Here is a 17472-nt window from a genome sequence, read left to right as displayed (position 1 = left end):
ACTTATCTGGAAAATGTAGGTCAAATCCAGCATCCGAAGCAAGTCTGGTAGTGTTCATCCCGAGATGCATCATCCTTGCATATTTGTATTACCATGTGTAGTTTGGTAAAACCATCTTGAATGGTAGGTTTAAAACTGAGCCAAACACTAATTTTAAAAAAGTGAGGTCAAGGTCAAAGGAAAGGTCAAGGTAAAAAATGTTGATGCAGTTGCATAGCTCTCATCATTATCTATCAGCATATGAAGTTTGATGAAAATATCTTGGATAGTTTTTTTGAAACTAAGCTTTGAACAGAGCTAAACGCAAACTGTGACGGAAGACGGAAGGACAGAAGGACGGAAGACGGGCATGACAAACACTATATGCCCCGGCCATATAAATTGCGGTGCATAATTATGCAGATTATGTTGATTGAGCCATTAAAGGTTTACATTTTAAGATTCGTCTTACAAAATAAAGTCATATATTAGTGCAGTAAAAATCTTCACTATAATTTTACTCAACAAGAGAGATTATCTCAGTTTCAAACAGTCTGTTTTTAAATTGTTTACACAATTTGTTTACATATATTTGATTTTCTTCACAATACAAATGACCCACTCAGCCACAAAGAGGTTGTCTCTGGTGTCTACACATAAACCATACGGACAGTGTAGACCACAGTTATCAATGTAACGGAGGAACTGTCCGTCTTGATCTAGGATGTGGATAAAGAAGTTACTGTCTGATGCGAGGATCTGACTCTGGCTGTCTGTTGTGATGCCGGCTGGATCCAATGAATATCTCTTGTTAGTAGAGGGTCGACCAGTGTATCTAAATCGCAGTTTTCCTGCCTGATTAACCACCACTACTGCACGGGCTCCACGGTCAGCCACACAGATATCTAGGTTCCTGTTCTCACTGATATATTTTAGGTAGTCAGATGAATATAGAGGTTTACCTTCACTATCAAACTGAATGGTTTGTTTCTCTGTGGAGTCAGAGTAACGGACAACCTTTGATTGTCTATTACCATCACTGACCATGGTAACCAGGAGGTCACCAGAGGAGGTACTACAGACGTAGTAAGGTTTCCATCCCTGTAGTCTGATCACTTCCTGTATCTGGTCATTCTTCACCTTGTTCACAGTTCTTGTACCATGGTCAGTATAAACTAGATCTCCACCCCTTGTCACTGCTATGTCATGTGGTTCATTTCCGGACTTAGTTTGGATTGACTTCAGAAGAGTTCCCTGGAGGTTGTAGAGTTTCATGATTTTGTCTAATCCACATGTCCAGATTTGTTCATCACTGAGACAGGTAACACTGTATAGTGCGTTATACCCAGTGTTTATGTTCATGGTCATGATGCTGGTGATAAGCTCTGGTACATCAAACAATGGTTTCACTGGAGGACAGGGTACATCTTCTGGTGTCTTCTTTGTGTAGCCATGTTCTTCTGTTGTAATGGATAATTCTGAAAGAGAACCAAACATTTGATGGAGCTGTTCTGTGCTGATCTGATGAGGAGAGAAACTTGGTAATGAAACAGTGACCTTATGAGGTAAACGTCTGAATTCAGCATTCCTGGATTTGTATGCAGAATGTAGGGAGACATCATTGGATTCTAGTATATTCTTTAATTCAAGTATGCTCTGTTTTACATCAGAAGTTATCTGTTTGATTTCTTTTTCCTGTTCATTTAGAGCAGTCAGGTGTTTAGTTTTCATCTCATCAATTTCAGATTTTTGTTTGTTGACAATGATTTTAATTTTTCTGTGCCAGTTCTCTCCTTGTTTGGTGACAGCTGTTGTCAGTTTCTCGTAATGTTTCTCCAAGTTGACTTTTTCAGAGTTTAAATCTGATGCAATTTTTTCATATTTAGGATGAATTCTTTGCTTTAGTTCTTGTAAGATTTTTTCTATATCCTTTCTTTTAGAACTTAGTGTGTGCAGAGCATAAGATATGTCATGTCCTTTATGTTTTCTTGAGGAGATGCAGGTAGAACAGACATGCATGTCACATTTCTCACAGTAAAGTTCACAATGTTTCTGGGCATGGTTTGGACATTTTGGGTAGTTAAGGTAAGAAGTTCTTTGTTTGTATGGCACAACTTTGTGTCTTTTAGATGAATCAGAAAGATGCACCCCTACACAGGCCTTACACAAGTTAATCTGACAAAGTTCACAATGACTCTGTAATGCAGCTGTTTGACACAAGTCACAGAGGAGAATGTCTTGGGCACTGTATTTGGGGTCCATCACTGGGGTTTGGGTCAATCAACAAGCAGACCCTGTAAAAAAAAGAGAAAGAAACTTAGATCACATAATTACAGGAACTTAAAGGAATTTAAAACCAAACAATAGACAATCTTATCATTTTTTTTGTAAAATTCCAGTAGGGTTTGGAAACGACAGTAGAGGGATATTGTTTGTTACGGTTAAACAAATGCTCTGTGTTCTTTCAAAATTCATTAGGAAGAACATGATGTTTGCAATTCCTTGAAATTGATATCATTAGTAAATTCTAAATTGACACTTTCAGGCTCTTTGATATCATTAATATTGATATCATTGACAGCTGCTTTTTCAATAAAAATGGAAATCGGAAATTTACTTACCTCGTCATTGGTCATTTGCAAAATTATTTTGCTAAAACAGATTCTGATTGCATTCATAATTTCTTTGTTGTTTTTCTGAAGATGCTTGAGTTTCTGATTGATAATATTTATGTGGTTTTTGGAGACCAGGTATTCCAACAATCTGTTAGAATTTCCATGGGTACAAATTGCGCTCCGTTATTAGCAGACTTATTTTCATATTCATATGAAGCAGAATTTATGCATAATCTCATGCGTGAAAAAAGTAAACACTTGCTGTGACTCTACATTTAGATAGATCGACGACGTATTGTCAATTAATAATGGTAATTTCCATTCCTTCGTCGATACGATATATCCTGGTGAGCTTGAGATAAAAGATACCACAGAATACGATACTTCTGTTTCATACTTGGACATTTTATTTGAAAAAGACACTAATGGTAATCTAACAACCAATCTCTATGATAAACGTGATGACTTAAATTTTTCTATCGTCAACTTCCCTTACTTATGCAGCAATATACCTTTATCACCTGCATACGGCGTATATACGTCTCAGTTGATTCGATACGCAAGAGCATGCTCTACGTATGAACAATAATTATTGACAAGCAAGTTGACGAAACAAGAGTATGAGCAGTATCGTTTAAAGTCATCATTTCATGAGTTCTATGGTCGATGCAGTATGACCTTGTCAGCAAATACAATTTCTCATTGAGTCAATTGCTGACTGAGATTTTTCATACCAATTGTTAGTCCATTATTTATACATGTACACTGAATTGATGACGGATTTTCTTGATCATGACAAGGAGCACACGGCGGGTGGGACCGGTCGGCATGGGATGCTCACTCCTCCATGGCACCTGATCCCACCTCTGATGTTTCGGGGGTCCGTGTTTCCTCTGTTCTTATTTTGTATTGTTTTATGGACTTCGAGATTTAATACTGTTCGTTATCCCCATATCCTTCTTTCATGAGTTTAAATTAATGTCATCCATGACGACAACTAGAGTAATGTTCGATCGCAGGTAGGTTAAGGTTACAACCAAATATTCTACTTGCCTATATATTATGACGTCATAGTAAGCTATATGACGTGACGCTTAGAGATAATTATTTCTTAAAATCGATATCTAAGATTGATTTGAAGTCGTAAAAATGAATCAAAATATGCAGAGGCATAGTGTAAACGGAATTTTGTCGTTCCTGGGTCTCTGTAGTTATCACAGGGGTTACATACCAAACCCGTGACGTCATAACTGTTGATCATGCAGTAGCAGAGTGAAACTGAATCGTAACGAGAATTGATGTAAACAAACACAAGAAATTGGAGTTTAAAAGCATTTAGAATGAATATCATGTGTGATTGTTGTGGGAATAAAGCGTATGAATAAGGTATGGTAATATAATTTTGCAATTTCCTCGTAGAATTATAGCAGGGAGGGTGTTTACTTGCCGATCAGCCTTTCCTCTGTCGTTCGTAACAAAAAAAATGCAAAAGTTCAACACTACGCCGCATACCTTGAAACTTAATTTTTGTTTCTATCTAAAGTTCTTATTCTTTTGTTTTTGGAAAGTGCTGCTAGAATCGTATGGTTTACGGGAATTGATGCTTTTTTTTCAATGTTATGAACAGAATGTAAAAATTTTAGGAAGGTTTCGTCCGAAATTGTTGAATAATTATTTTTATAATAGGACAGTACGATTCTAGCAGCACTTTTCATGGTGCAGAGATGTTTTAACATAACTATTATTACAAATTGAAACTAATTATCCCCGGGGTAGTGTTAAACTTTTCACTTTTTCATTAAGGCATATTTTCTAATTATAGACGTCACGTGGTGACGTCGTGGTGAAGTGCCTCCTGTAGTATAAGTGCCATTAAAGTCTATAGAATGCATAATTATAGCAAAACTTTTATCCTTCACTTTTCCGATTTATTAGTGTTATATAATTATAAAAAAGTATGAATTCGCCGAATTCTGATCCATGTGCTGCCTTAACATACCCGCGATGTTAAAATCTACTTAATATAATTGTGACTCACCTCTTAATCCAACATGGTTTCCTTGATTATTCCGCCCATCACAATTTAGCTCCTTGTTTTTATAGAAGATTTTTTCCTGTTATCAGGTCACCTGATTTATATACCTGAGATATGTTTATCTGACAGTGTCTATAGATTAAAACTAAAGGTTGGAAATCACAATCATTTTATAGATGGTTATTTCATCTCCACAAATGAAGTATATATATATATATATATATATATATATATATATATATATATATATATATATATATATATATATATATATATATATATATATATTTTGACTCGTCTGTCTGTCTGTCTAACTGTATTAGGCATTCATTGTTTGGAAATAATTTGTTCAAACTCTGTAGGATTGATTAATTTTATTTGAACTACAAACACCAGCTTTTTTTTAGATTAATCTTTTTTAAAACAGGAGGCCCAAAGGGCCACATTGGTCACCTGAGTAACTCTTAAGATGTCATTCTTTTACCAGAATTTCCCTCATGTAATACCTATTGTGGCCCAAAACCCCCGGGGTTGTGATTTTTACAATTTAGAATCAATAATACCCCAGGATATTTCCACTTTAGATTATCAATACTACCTAGGGATGCTTCCATATAATATAAACAATCACAGCTTTGCAGTTCTAGAGAAATGTTTTTTTTAAAAACTTTCTATGTATTCCTATGTTAAACTTTGATACCAGATTATGGTCAATCCGTACTCTGGGGGTCATGATTTGAAAAAAAACTTGAATCTACACTACCAGAATTTGCTTCCATAAACTATGACATATCATGGCTTTTCTGTTTTTGAGAAGATTTTCAAGAGATACTCGCGGATATTTATTCATTGGAAGTGTATAAAAATTGGTTAACAGTATAATATTCACTGAGCTACTATCTTGGACACCTCCTGTGATCGATATCGTAGGCATGCACAAATCAGCAGAACATGCTTATAGCAAAAACGCTTATAATGAACTGACTCTTACAGCGGAGCAAATTATATTTCCCATGGATTTAAATTATACTGAAAAACTGATATGTATAACCAATTACTTTGATAAAAAAACAGAAAAGCTTTCCTGTAGGTATCCTTACCTGAATTGAGGATTCCTGTCACAATGAAGACACGAGAGGCAAGCTGTCTAAGCTTTCCCCTGGGGAGTCCAGCAATTTCTGTATTGTTTATTATTATGAACTTTAGTTTTGTGTAATTATGGCTGTTTGCTTGCAAAAATCTTTTCATTCTTATTTCAATTTTTATTATGAAAGCATATGTACAACAATATTTAAAAAAGTGAAAATAGCAAATTTCTGAATAACTCACGAAAAATGAGGTATCAGGAGAATTTGGTAATTATAACCTCCCTCTAACAAGGATTTCCTAATTTCCCAGTTTCTTTTAAGCAAAAGTATGTACTCATGGTAATTGTATAATGCTTTCATGCATAGCACAATGAATAGATCAGCTAGCTGTACTTAATTTTAATTTATATAATGTCCTTGACCTGACCTTGACATTGTACAGGGTCATTTCGTCTATGACAGTTGAGATGAGAGATGAAGTAAGACTTTGTTGTAACGTCTGATGTCCTGTTCTACTGTAGATAGCATTAATGGTCTCACCAACAGGGGGCGCTACACAGCTAATCAGCTAAAAAAGATAGAGCACATTTTGAAAATACTCTACAACGAGAAAATTTGGTGCATATCGGCGCAAATAAATTTTAGCGCTATGCTTGTCATTAAAATATATGATGAGAGACATTTTTTCCTTTGATCCACGCCCGTCTTTGATTTTGTGGCCATGATATTAGTTTTCTGTGTATAAGAGATTTGTATATATCTACCTCAAGGACATTATATATATATATATATATATATATATATATATATATATATATATATATATATATATATATATATATATATATATATATATATATATATATATATATATATATATATATATATATATATATATATATATATATCGATTTATTTTTGCGAATTTGGGTCAAAAAACTGTTGATTAATTTTTACGTTTCAAATTTTTGCGAATTGTCACTGGTGCTAAAAGTAAAAAACACTGAAGATTTTCATATCAGGTTAAGTTTCAAATAATATGCCCAGTTAGAAAACCACCAATATACTCGCAACGTGGTAAGATATTTTAAAATCTCTCCGAAACAATTTTGATAAAAATACATTTAAGGATTTGCACTGAAAATAATTTCTAAATCAATTATAACAAACATTTTAGAGGTTGTAAATGCCTTTTAACCTAAAGTATAATCCAAATGAAGAAAAAATATAACTAATTTTCTCAACGTTTGGTTTTTTTCTCACCTAAAATTTACACGCGCCACGTTTACATTTGGAACTTTCTAGTAAATGCACTGAGTTTGTGTTATCGCCCGTGTTGAAACACGCGTTCGTGTTGATGCACCGTTAAATGACATTTCTCTCTTTATTGGCAAATTAATTATTTAAAATAATTAAAAAGGGGCTTTCCGCAACAGTGCTTGTCAAATCATCGGACGCTATTGCATATAATGAGGGCAATTTACACACTCGGTAATTAACTTGTAGTTAGCCTATAGTCGACTAGTGTAAACAGGTTTCTTTTAAAAATGACCAGTGCTTACCGACGCTTAATATTCACTGACTCAAAAGAAAAGACAGTTCTCAGAAAAAAATTCTTCACATGTTGATTTATTTTTAAGAAAAATATTTTTGCGAATGCAGTGCACGCGCAAATTTGCTAAAAATTTATCTACAGTAAAAATTTCCGGATTTCCGGTATTTAGGTGTTCCTAGAGAGGCGCGCATAATAACATGTAGACTTTTAGGTGACCAAGAAGTTTGTTTTGGAATTCCTGTACAATGTCAAAACAGCTGTGAAAAATCGTACAGTGTACCTGATAGTTTTAATTCAACATGAAAATTGACTTTTAGAAAATAAAAGTACGAGAAAGTTTTGTTCCAGAATTATTTTTAAAAATATCCATAATAAACTCGAATAATGTTTAGAGGAGACATGGGATTTTGTATATAACTTGTGTTACGACAAGGCATTAGTTTCTCATTGAAAAATTTTTTTGGCGAGGACAAAAAGAGTTGTTTTACTGAATTCGATGCCAGTAGCAATGTTGAAATCCTATGTTCATCTTTACAAACATGTCACTGCCTGTGTAAAATGATCAGGTATAGTTGATTTTTACAAATCTTTAAATTGTATATAATTGTTCAAGTTTTTAATCTCAGGATATTACAAAAGTTCAGAATAAGCAAAATGTAAACAAATAGTTCATTAAGATACGACAGCTATATTTTTAGCCTTTTTTGTTCAGATTGTAATTCATAAATAATATTCAATAAATTTGATTATATTTTATATATTTAGCTTTTTAATGACCCTGGTTAACCTGATAATACTACATGTAGTAAACCATATTTTAATATTCATTATAAAATATAAATATTGACATATATCTATTGAAGTATATATTTATAAAGGCTTAATTTGTAAATTAGTGTTATATGTCCGATGGTTATTCCATGCTTCCAATCATCGTCGATGTTTGTGGCATACCCGAAAAACTAAACAACGATTCTTTATATTTACATTTAAATACAAAATCTGCCTCAGATTAAAAATTCATTATTTCCTGATCAACCTTTTGAATATTTGGGATACGTAAACACTATGTATGTAGGTGATAGCGAAGTACTAGAACTATTACATGTACATATGTTAAGAAATGTTTAAAATGGAAAATCTGAAGTAATTTCCTTTGTGGAAAAATTCATTTTTGGTCGTCGATATTTTTGAATATTATACTTTCAGGCAAATTGGAATCTCATTCATCGAGATATCTTGGTTTAAAAACACTATTACCTGCTAAATAATGAAGCCAGGCCCTCCAGGATAGCAAGAGTAAACGTTGCTTTACGACGGGTGATATTCCCAAAAAATGTTGAATACACAGAGTATATGTGCGGAAGGTTTATTGTTAAATATAACGATACTTTTTTATTCCATTGTTTTTACAAATGACAAAGAATTCTCTCGGAAGTAGTACAGAGTGAGACTTTTTATGCTAATTTGAGGTGCAAATTCAAACTGATTTGAGGTGGAGGGGTGGGCTTTAAAGGCGGAAGTATAAAGTAAATCCGGATGCTAATAATGACTATATGTAATTATAGGGAAGCAAACCCGGATGATTTTTTACTTATGATTAGCTAATACACAAACGTTAAGACCTATGAATATATTGTATTTATTTTAATGTTATGACGAGTTGAAACTTACTATGACAATAGTGTATTAAGATCCTACACTGTCAGACTGTGTCCATTATTTAAATAAGACGTATATATATTGCTTTGATTCATAAAAGTGGGTTTGATAAGAACGGTTTGTCCTATACAAACACATGAGACGAGAAATCTTAAACATGTGGCCTGAGTCAAAACACAAGTTTTATAACAAAACCTTGTCGAAAAATGATAAACAAGTTGAAAATGAAACCTCCACTTATTCAAGAACTAGTCATTTAATAAATTGAAGCGAAGAAATAAAAAAAAGAGACACGGAGAAGTGGGAATGGGAGCCTTGATTAACAGATTGACACAATTTTCAATTATCTAATTTCTATTTCTTATCATACATCTCTAAGAGACTTACAGTGTAGGGATTGATTATAACAAATAATACATCATATAATTCTAAACTGGTTGCGTTAGAGCATAACAAATATCCATATGCACCTTTAGATTGTTTATTGCATATTTTACGAAATAATGGAAATGCTACAGTCTAATAAAAAGATCAAACATAAATTATTCTTCAGACTATAAAATTCTAAGTGAGACATGACTGCAATTTGTTGCAAATATATAAATATTAAAATAATTTTTTTTTTCAATGAACACATGTATAATTAGTTATTTTTTTGATTAATTATGATGAATTAATCATACTTTACAATACTAATTTAGTTTTAATCATACACTTATACTAATTTAGTTTTAATCATACGCTAAAACATCAATTTGTTTTAATTATAATCACACCAATTGAAAGGTCTTTATCTGGACTAACCATCAAGAACTCTTGATTAACACATTCAACTATGAGGCAATTTCTTTATGCCCAACTCCCAAGAGATAGATTAAGACAACAGCTGCATCAGATCTAGAGATGCTCTTACCTCCTGACAATAAACTCATTAATTTCTTTCTAATTTGACATGCAAATTTCTGCTAACAAAACTCTTCATGATTGATAATTATGCCCATGGGACAAACTGAATTCCTCTCAAAGCATAAACATTTGTTACAGATTGCTGTAAAGTATATAATGAAAAATATGCTTTACTTAATCTAACATTTTTGAATAAGGATACAACTATATTTTTACATTTTTTAGGATTATGAAATTTAGAATTTAAAAGACTAAGTTTAAAAAAAAATCGCTTTAATTAAAGGTCACAGTGACCTTGAAACAGGCCGTGACACACCTTCTACTTTAGATGTATACTTTTGCCAAGTTTGAAAGCTCTAGGTCTTATAGTTTTCTAGTTATTAGCCGGACAGGATTTTTCCATATTTGACTATAGCAACTTTGTTGCAAATACATAAAAATATATATATTTTTTTCAATGAACACATATATAATAAGTTTTAATCATATTATACAATACTAATTTAGTTTTAATCATACATTAAAACATCAATTTGTTTTAATTACATTACACCAATTGAAAGATCTTTATCTGGACTAGCCATCATAAACTCCTAATAACACAAACAACAATGAGGCTATTTCTTTTTGCCCAACTCCCAAGAGATAAATTAAGATAATGGCTGCATCAGATCTGGAGATGCTCTTAGCTCCTGACAATAAACTCATTAATTTCTCTTTAATTTGACATGCAAATTTCTGCTATCAAAATTCTTCTTGACCAGTGCTTGATAATTATGCCCCTGGGACACACTGAATTCCTCTCAAAGCATAAATATTTTTTTTACAGATTGCTGTAAAGTATATAATGAAAAATTAAAGTTTTTACTTAATTTAACATTTTTTTTATAAGGATACAACAAAATTTTTATATTTTTTAGGATTATGAAATTTAGAATTTAAAAGACTTAGTTTAAAAAAATCACTTTAATTAAAGGTCACAGTGACCTTGAAATAGGCCGCGACACACCTTCTACCTTAGATGTATACATTTGCCAAGTTTGAAAGCTCTAGGTCTAATAGTTTTCTAGTTATGAGCCGGACAGGATTTTTCCGTATTTGGCTATAGCATCTTTATTAAAGGTCAGAGCGACCTACTTTTTGTGCGCGACACACCGTCTACCCAAAAAGTATCAGTTGACAAAGTTTGATAATCCTAGGCCTAATAGTATTAAAGTTATAAGCCGGACACGAGAAAGCTAACAGACGGACAGCTAGACAAACATATGGACGGACACGAAGCCTATAACATAATACGTCCCGTCTTAAGACAGACGTATTAAAATATATCAATTCAACTAATTAATTTAAAAAAACTTAATCTATTATACAAAAATTGATTTTAGAAATAGGAGACAGGCCATCAAATGACAAATGCTATCTAAACTGACCAGCACTTATTTAAAATTCCCAAGGATTCAGATAAGAGCTGCTTGATCAGAGATATGCTTTAACAGAAATTATTGAGACAGCTAGCTTCCCTACATAGAACTCATTTATTGATCTTTGACTGAATGCACATCCACTAATTACTATTAAGGGATAAATGAATCTTAACTTTCTCCTTTGTAGTGCAAGCAAAATGCATAATCGCATGTTTCATTCTGAAATTAAATCTGAAAACAAAGATTTTACTATAAAAAAAATTGTGTAATCTTGATGCATCATTTTGAATAAGGTTCCTGTATGATTATTAGATTTGTAGGAACTACATGTATGCCAGAATTTAAAAAAAGATACTTGATTCATTTGGATTTGATATCAGACTAATAGTTCAATCTGAAATTTATATGGAGAATAGGCATGCTTATTCCAATCCCCCCAAACATACACACACAATATAGTTAGTTTTAATTATATTATACAATATCAATTAAGTTTATAATACAATTTCATAGTTTATTAATCAATATCAAATAAGTTTGAAGTTGCTTTTTCTCAAATTCATTCAACAAGATAGGCTATAGTCACTAAACCCATTTAAGGCTGATTCCTTAGCCCAGTTCGCAAGAGACAGATAATTGCTTGATCAGAGAAAAGTTCTACCAGTTAGTTCCTTACACTAAACTAATTAAATTCTCTCTTATTTGACATGCAATTTTCTGTAATCATAATTCCCCTTGACCAGTGCTTGATAATTATACCCTTGGGAGTGGTAGATTTTCTCTTATAAAGTAACATTTGTTATTGATTGCTGTAAAGTTTATAATGAAAAATATATGTATATATTTTCTTAATTTAACATGTTTTAAATAGGGATACTCCACTAGTCTTACATTTTTGGGATTGTGTAATTCAATAGTAATATTTTTTTTCTTTTTAATTAAAGGTCACTGTGACCTTGAAATAGGTCATGACACACCTTCCAAGTTTGATGATTGTAAGTCTAATAGTTTTCTAGTTATGAGCCAAAGAAAACACAAAAGAAAAAACGCCTGTAAAATGCAGAAAAATCATCCAATCATGGTGAAAATACCAGGTGCACACGTTCATATGGTGAGTAATGTGTACAATTTTTCAGAAAAATCAATCAAATAGTTCCTGAGAAACGGTCCGGACAAAATCTTGTCTACAGACGGACGAAAAAGCTGATTCCAATATACCCCCCCCCCCCTAAACTTCGTTTGCAGTGTATAATCACACTGTATTCGAAATTAATACCCCCCCCCCCCCCCCCGGGACATAAAAACAATTAAAGTTACCTGGTCCAAATGAGGCACAATTTTTGTATAATTAATTTAAATGTTCAAAAAATGTATATAAATAAATAAGGCAACAGGGTTTTATTTTGGTGTAAAATAAGATTTACAACATAATCTCACTGATAAAGTCAGTGTGATTGATTGTATATTGTTTAACGTCCTTCTCAAGAACTAGCATCAAAACTTGATGCTGGAGATTTGTTTCTTTTTACCTATTTTTTTTTCAAATGGAATTATTTGGTTGAATAGTCATCTCATTTATATTTCATTCAACCAACAATTACAACATTATAACAGTGGTATAACTAAACTGAACACCATAACAATAAAAAAAAGTTATTAATGTAATTGGAAACACAGACAGGCACAAATCCGTCTGGGGCCTGAATGAAACATTATATTCTGTTTCATTTTATTATTGCAACAGATACATGTAATATTCTATATCATTCATATTCTTTTCTTGGTATTCTATTCTAAATATATTTATATTTGTTTTGTTAAGATCATATGAAATTAGAATTTATTCTAAATTTTCATCATCACATTACAAATCTTGCATTTCATTTCCCTCAAGTGTTGATCGATATATAAATGAAGTAATTCTGTGTTAGGTACTATGTTACAAGATAAAGTCATATATCAGTGCAATTAACAAGTACTTGAAAATCTTTATAATTTTATTTCACAAAGCCACAGTAACAAAAAGTTTATGTTCACACATGTATTTGATTTTCTTCACTTTACCACTCCCCCACTCAGTCACAAAGAAGTTGTCTCTGGTGTCTACACATAAACCCCACGGACCACGTAGATCACAGTTATCAATGTATCGGAGGAACTGTCCGTCCTGATCTAGGATGTGGATACAGTGGTTGTTACAGTCTGCTGTAAGGATCTGACTCTGCCTGTCAGTTGTGATGCCGTATGGATCAAATGATCCCTTGGTAGAAGAGGGATGACCAGTGTATCTAAATTGGAGTTTTCCTGCCTGATCAACTACCACTACTGCTTTGGCTCCCCAATCAGCCACACAGATATCTAGGTTCCTGTTCTCACTGATGTATTTAGTACACTCAACAGATGAGAAAAAAGGTTTACCTTCTCTATCAAACTGAATAGTTTGTTTCTCTGTGGAGCCAGAGAAACGGACAACTTTTGATTGTTTTTCTTCATCACTGACCATGGTAACCAGGAGGTCACCAGAGGAGGTACTACAGACATTGTAAGGTATCCACCCTTGTAGTCTGATCACTTCCTGTATCTGTTTTTTTTTCACTATGTTTACAGTTTTTGTATCATAGTCAGTATAAACTAGATCTCCACTCCTTGTCACTGCTATGTCACGTGGTATGGTCCCAGACTTGGTTTTTATTGATTTCAGTAGTTTGCCCTGGAGGTTGTAGAGTTTTATGACTTTGCCATTACCTCGTATCCATATTTCTTCATCATTAAGACAGGTAACACTGTTTGGTATATAACCAGTGTCCGTGGTGGTGATGAGCTCTGGTTTATCAAGCAGTGGTCTGATTGGAGGACAGGATATAGCTTCTAGTGTCTTCATTGTGTAGCCATGTTCTTCTGTTGTTATGGATAATGCTGACAGAGATCCAAACATTTGATGGAGCTGTTCTGTGTTGATCTGAAGAGGAGAGAAACTTGGTATTGAAACATTGATTTTAGGAGGTAATCTTTTGAATTCAGCATTCCTGGATTTGTACGCAGAGGATAGGGAGACATAATTGGAGTTCAGTATTGTCTTCAGATCATCTATGCACTGTTTTACTTCAGAGGTTATTTGTTTGATTTCATTTTCCTGCTTATTTAGAGCAGCCAGGTGTTTAGTTTTCATCTCATCAATTTCTGTTTTTTTGTTTGTTGACAATGATGTTAATTTCTCTGTTCCAGTCTTCTCCTTGTTTGGTGACAGCTGTTGTCAGTTTCTCATAATGCTTTTCCAAGTTGACTTTTTCAGAGTTTAAATCTGAAGCAATTTCTTCATATGTAGGATATAGTCTTTTCTCTAGTTCTTGTAAGTCTCTTTCTAAACCCTTTCTTTTATAACTAAGATTCTGAAGAGCATCAGATAAATCATGTCCTTTATGTTTTACCGAGGAGATGCAGGTAGAACAGACAGGAATGTCACACTCGTCACAGTAAAGTTCACAATGTTTCTGGGTGTGGTTTGGACATTTTGGGTAATTAGGGGTAGACGTTCTGTGTTTGTATGGTACAACGTTATGTCTTTTAGATGAATCAGAGAGATGTTTTCCTACACAGACTATACAGAGATTTACATGACAAAGCTCACAATGACTCTGTAATGCAGCTGTTTGACACAGGTCACAGACGAGGATGTCTTGGGCACTGTAACGGGGGTCCACTACTGGGGTTTGAGTCAAAGAATAAGTGGAACCTGTAATTAAAAGTTAAAGGATATTTCGATCACATAATTACAGGAACGTAAGGATAAATGATACAAACACTCTTTTTTCTTAAGAGGAGACTTAATATCATGTCACAAGTTAAGAGAACTGGATAATTCTTAGAATTTTTCTCCTATGGTCAGGACATTAAATAGATTTGGAAAATATTAGTTATATTTCAATTAAAAAAAAGCAAAAATAGACAAATTACACTCAGTAATGGGTTACAGATGAATTCAAATTTCAGAATGTTACCTTGGTGGTGAAAGTGTAATTTAAATTTACAAAAAATATACCAAGTCAGGTGAATTTGATGAGGAAATACAAAACAACAAAAAATCAGCAATATCACATAAACTGATTTTTACCATTTTGCTTTTCTAAATAAAATTCACCTGGCTTGGTATATTTTTCTAAAGTTCATACTACACTTTTAGCACTAAGTTGACTTATTCTGATTTTTTTTTTTTCATTTGTAAACCTTTACTGAGTTTGTTTTGTACACATTTTCCACTGCATTCACTGAAAGTAGGGGATATTAATTTGGGTTGTCTGTCCGTCCGTCTGTCTGTTAGTCCGTCCATCCTTCTTTCTGTCTGTCTGTAACCCTTTCGTTTCCATACATCTTTAAGCTTTCGCAATGAAATTTTGCAAAACAACTTCTTAAGGCTTAAAGAGGAACCCTATTGATTTTGAGGTCAAAAGGTCAAGGTCATAAATCAATAATTTCTGTCTGTCTGTCCGTTTCCGCACGATATTTCGAGAACCATTTGAGCTTTCGCAATGAAATTTTGTATAACAACCACCTATGGCCTAAGCAGAACTCCTATTGATTTTGAGGTTAAAAAGTCAGAGTTCAAGGTAGTAAATTTATACATTTTCTCTGTTTGTACCACCATCGTTTCCGGCCGATATTTCAAGAAGATTATGGGCTTTTGCAATTACATACTATACCAAATCTACCTAGGGCCTCCTTCAACCCTTTCAAAGTGCCCTCCCATTTGTTTTATTATTGTATCAACTTGGCACTATTTTTAGCACAGGGGCATGTGGAGAGTTATAACGTTTAATATACAGGTTGTTGGCTGACTATTTTTCTTATTACGTATATTAGAACTGTTTGATAAATTAATTTATATTAAATAAATTAGCTAAATTAGACACCATGCATTTGTGTAAGGAAGGATATGGAGATAACCAGCAGTAGTCAATCTCAAAGTCCATAAAACAATACAAAACAAGAGTAGAGCAAACACGGACCCCTGAAAAATCAAAGGTGGAGTCAAATGCCATGGAGTAGTGAACATCCCCTGCCGACCGGTCACAACCGCCGTTTTCTCCTTGTCATGATCAGGAAATAACGAGAAAAATCCGTCGTCAATTCAGTGTATAAATAATGGACTTACAATTGGTATGAAAAACGTCAGTCAGCATTTGACTCAATGATAAACTGTATTTGCTGACAAGGTCATTGTTTCGACCATAGAACTTACGAAATGATGACTTTAAACGAGACTGCTAACATTCTTGATTCGTCAACTTAATTGTCAATAATTTACCTCGTTTTAGAAATTTTTCATAGCATGCTATGCTTCGTCAGTTTCTACGTAGAGCATGCTCTTGCGTATTGAATCAACTGAGATATATAAAACTGTACTCCGTATGCAGGTGATGAAGGTATATTACTGCATAAGTAAGGGAAGTTGAAGATAGAAAAGTTAAAGTCATCACGTTTATCATATAGCTTAGTTGTTAGATTACCATTAGTGTCTTTTTCAAGTAAAATACCCAAGTATGAAACAAAAGTGTCGGACTCTGTGGTATCTTTTATCTCAAACTATCCAGGATATATCGTATCGACGTAGGAATGGAAATTACCAGTATTTATTGACAGTACGTCGTCGATATATCTAAATGTCGAGTTGAAGGCCACAGCAAGTGTTTTCTTGTTTTCACGCATAAAATTTTGCATAAATTCTGCTTCATATGAATATAAAAATAAGTCTGCTTATAAGGGAACACAATTTGTACCCATGGGAATTCCAATAGACTGTTGGAAAACCTGGTCTCCAAAAACCACATTGGTGTTGTCAATCAGAAAGTCAAGCATCTTCCTGATGTCAACTTTAGAGTACTTATGTGTGCAATCAGAATCTGTTTTAACAAAATATTTTGCAAATGACCGATGACGAAGTAAGTAAATTTACGAGTTCCATTTTTATTGAAGAAGCAGCTGTCAATGATATCTAAAAGCCTGGATTTTAATTTGTCGTGGGGAATTGTTGTGTATAAAATTGAAAAGTCGCAAGTTTTTAAGCTATTGATTTGTGAAAAGTCTTGCGATTTTAAAGTGTCCAAAGTTAAAGTTCTTTAGAATTTTTTAGTATCCACATCTGATTCACTACTGGAACCTGCAATCTTTGTTTGTAAGGATTCTTATGAAGTTTTGGAATCCAATATATCAT

At 33.3% G+C, this 17472-nt stretch overlaps 1 protein-coding gene across 1 annotated transcript; it reads right to left on the bottom strand.

The window, feature by feature from the left end:
- Positions 1 to 561: 561 nt before the first annotated feature.
- LOC134242094 (uncharacterized) lies at positions 562 to 14478 on the bottom strand. The gene is made up of 2 exons (XM_062724113.1): positions 13302 to 14478; positions 562 to 2243 (listed from the first exon to the last, which is right to left on the bottom strand). The coding sequence occupies exons 1-2, from the start codon at positions 14431 to 14433 to the stop codon at positions 562 to 564; spliced, it is 2814 nt and encodes a 937-aa protein (XP_062580097.1). The 5' UTR covers positions 14434 to 14478.
- Between the last annotated feature and the right edge of the window lie 2994 nt (positions 14479 to 17472).

The sequence above is a fragment of the Saccostrea cucullata genome, unplaced genomic scaffold, assembly GCF_032062105.1.
Source record: "Saccostrea cucullata isolate Sc308-1 unplaced genomic scaffold, CSIRO_AGI_Scuc_v1 ctg2630, whole genome shotgun sequence".
Taxonomy (NCBI): Eukaryota; Metazoa; Mollusca; class Bivalvia; order Ostreida; family Ostreidae; genus Saccostrea; species Saccostrea cuccullata.
This window is presented reverse-complemented; position numbering and strand designations above follow the sequence as displayed.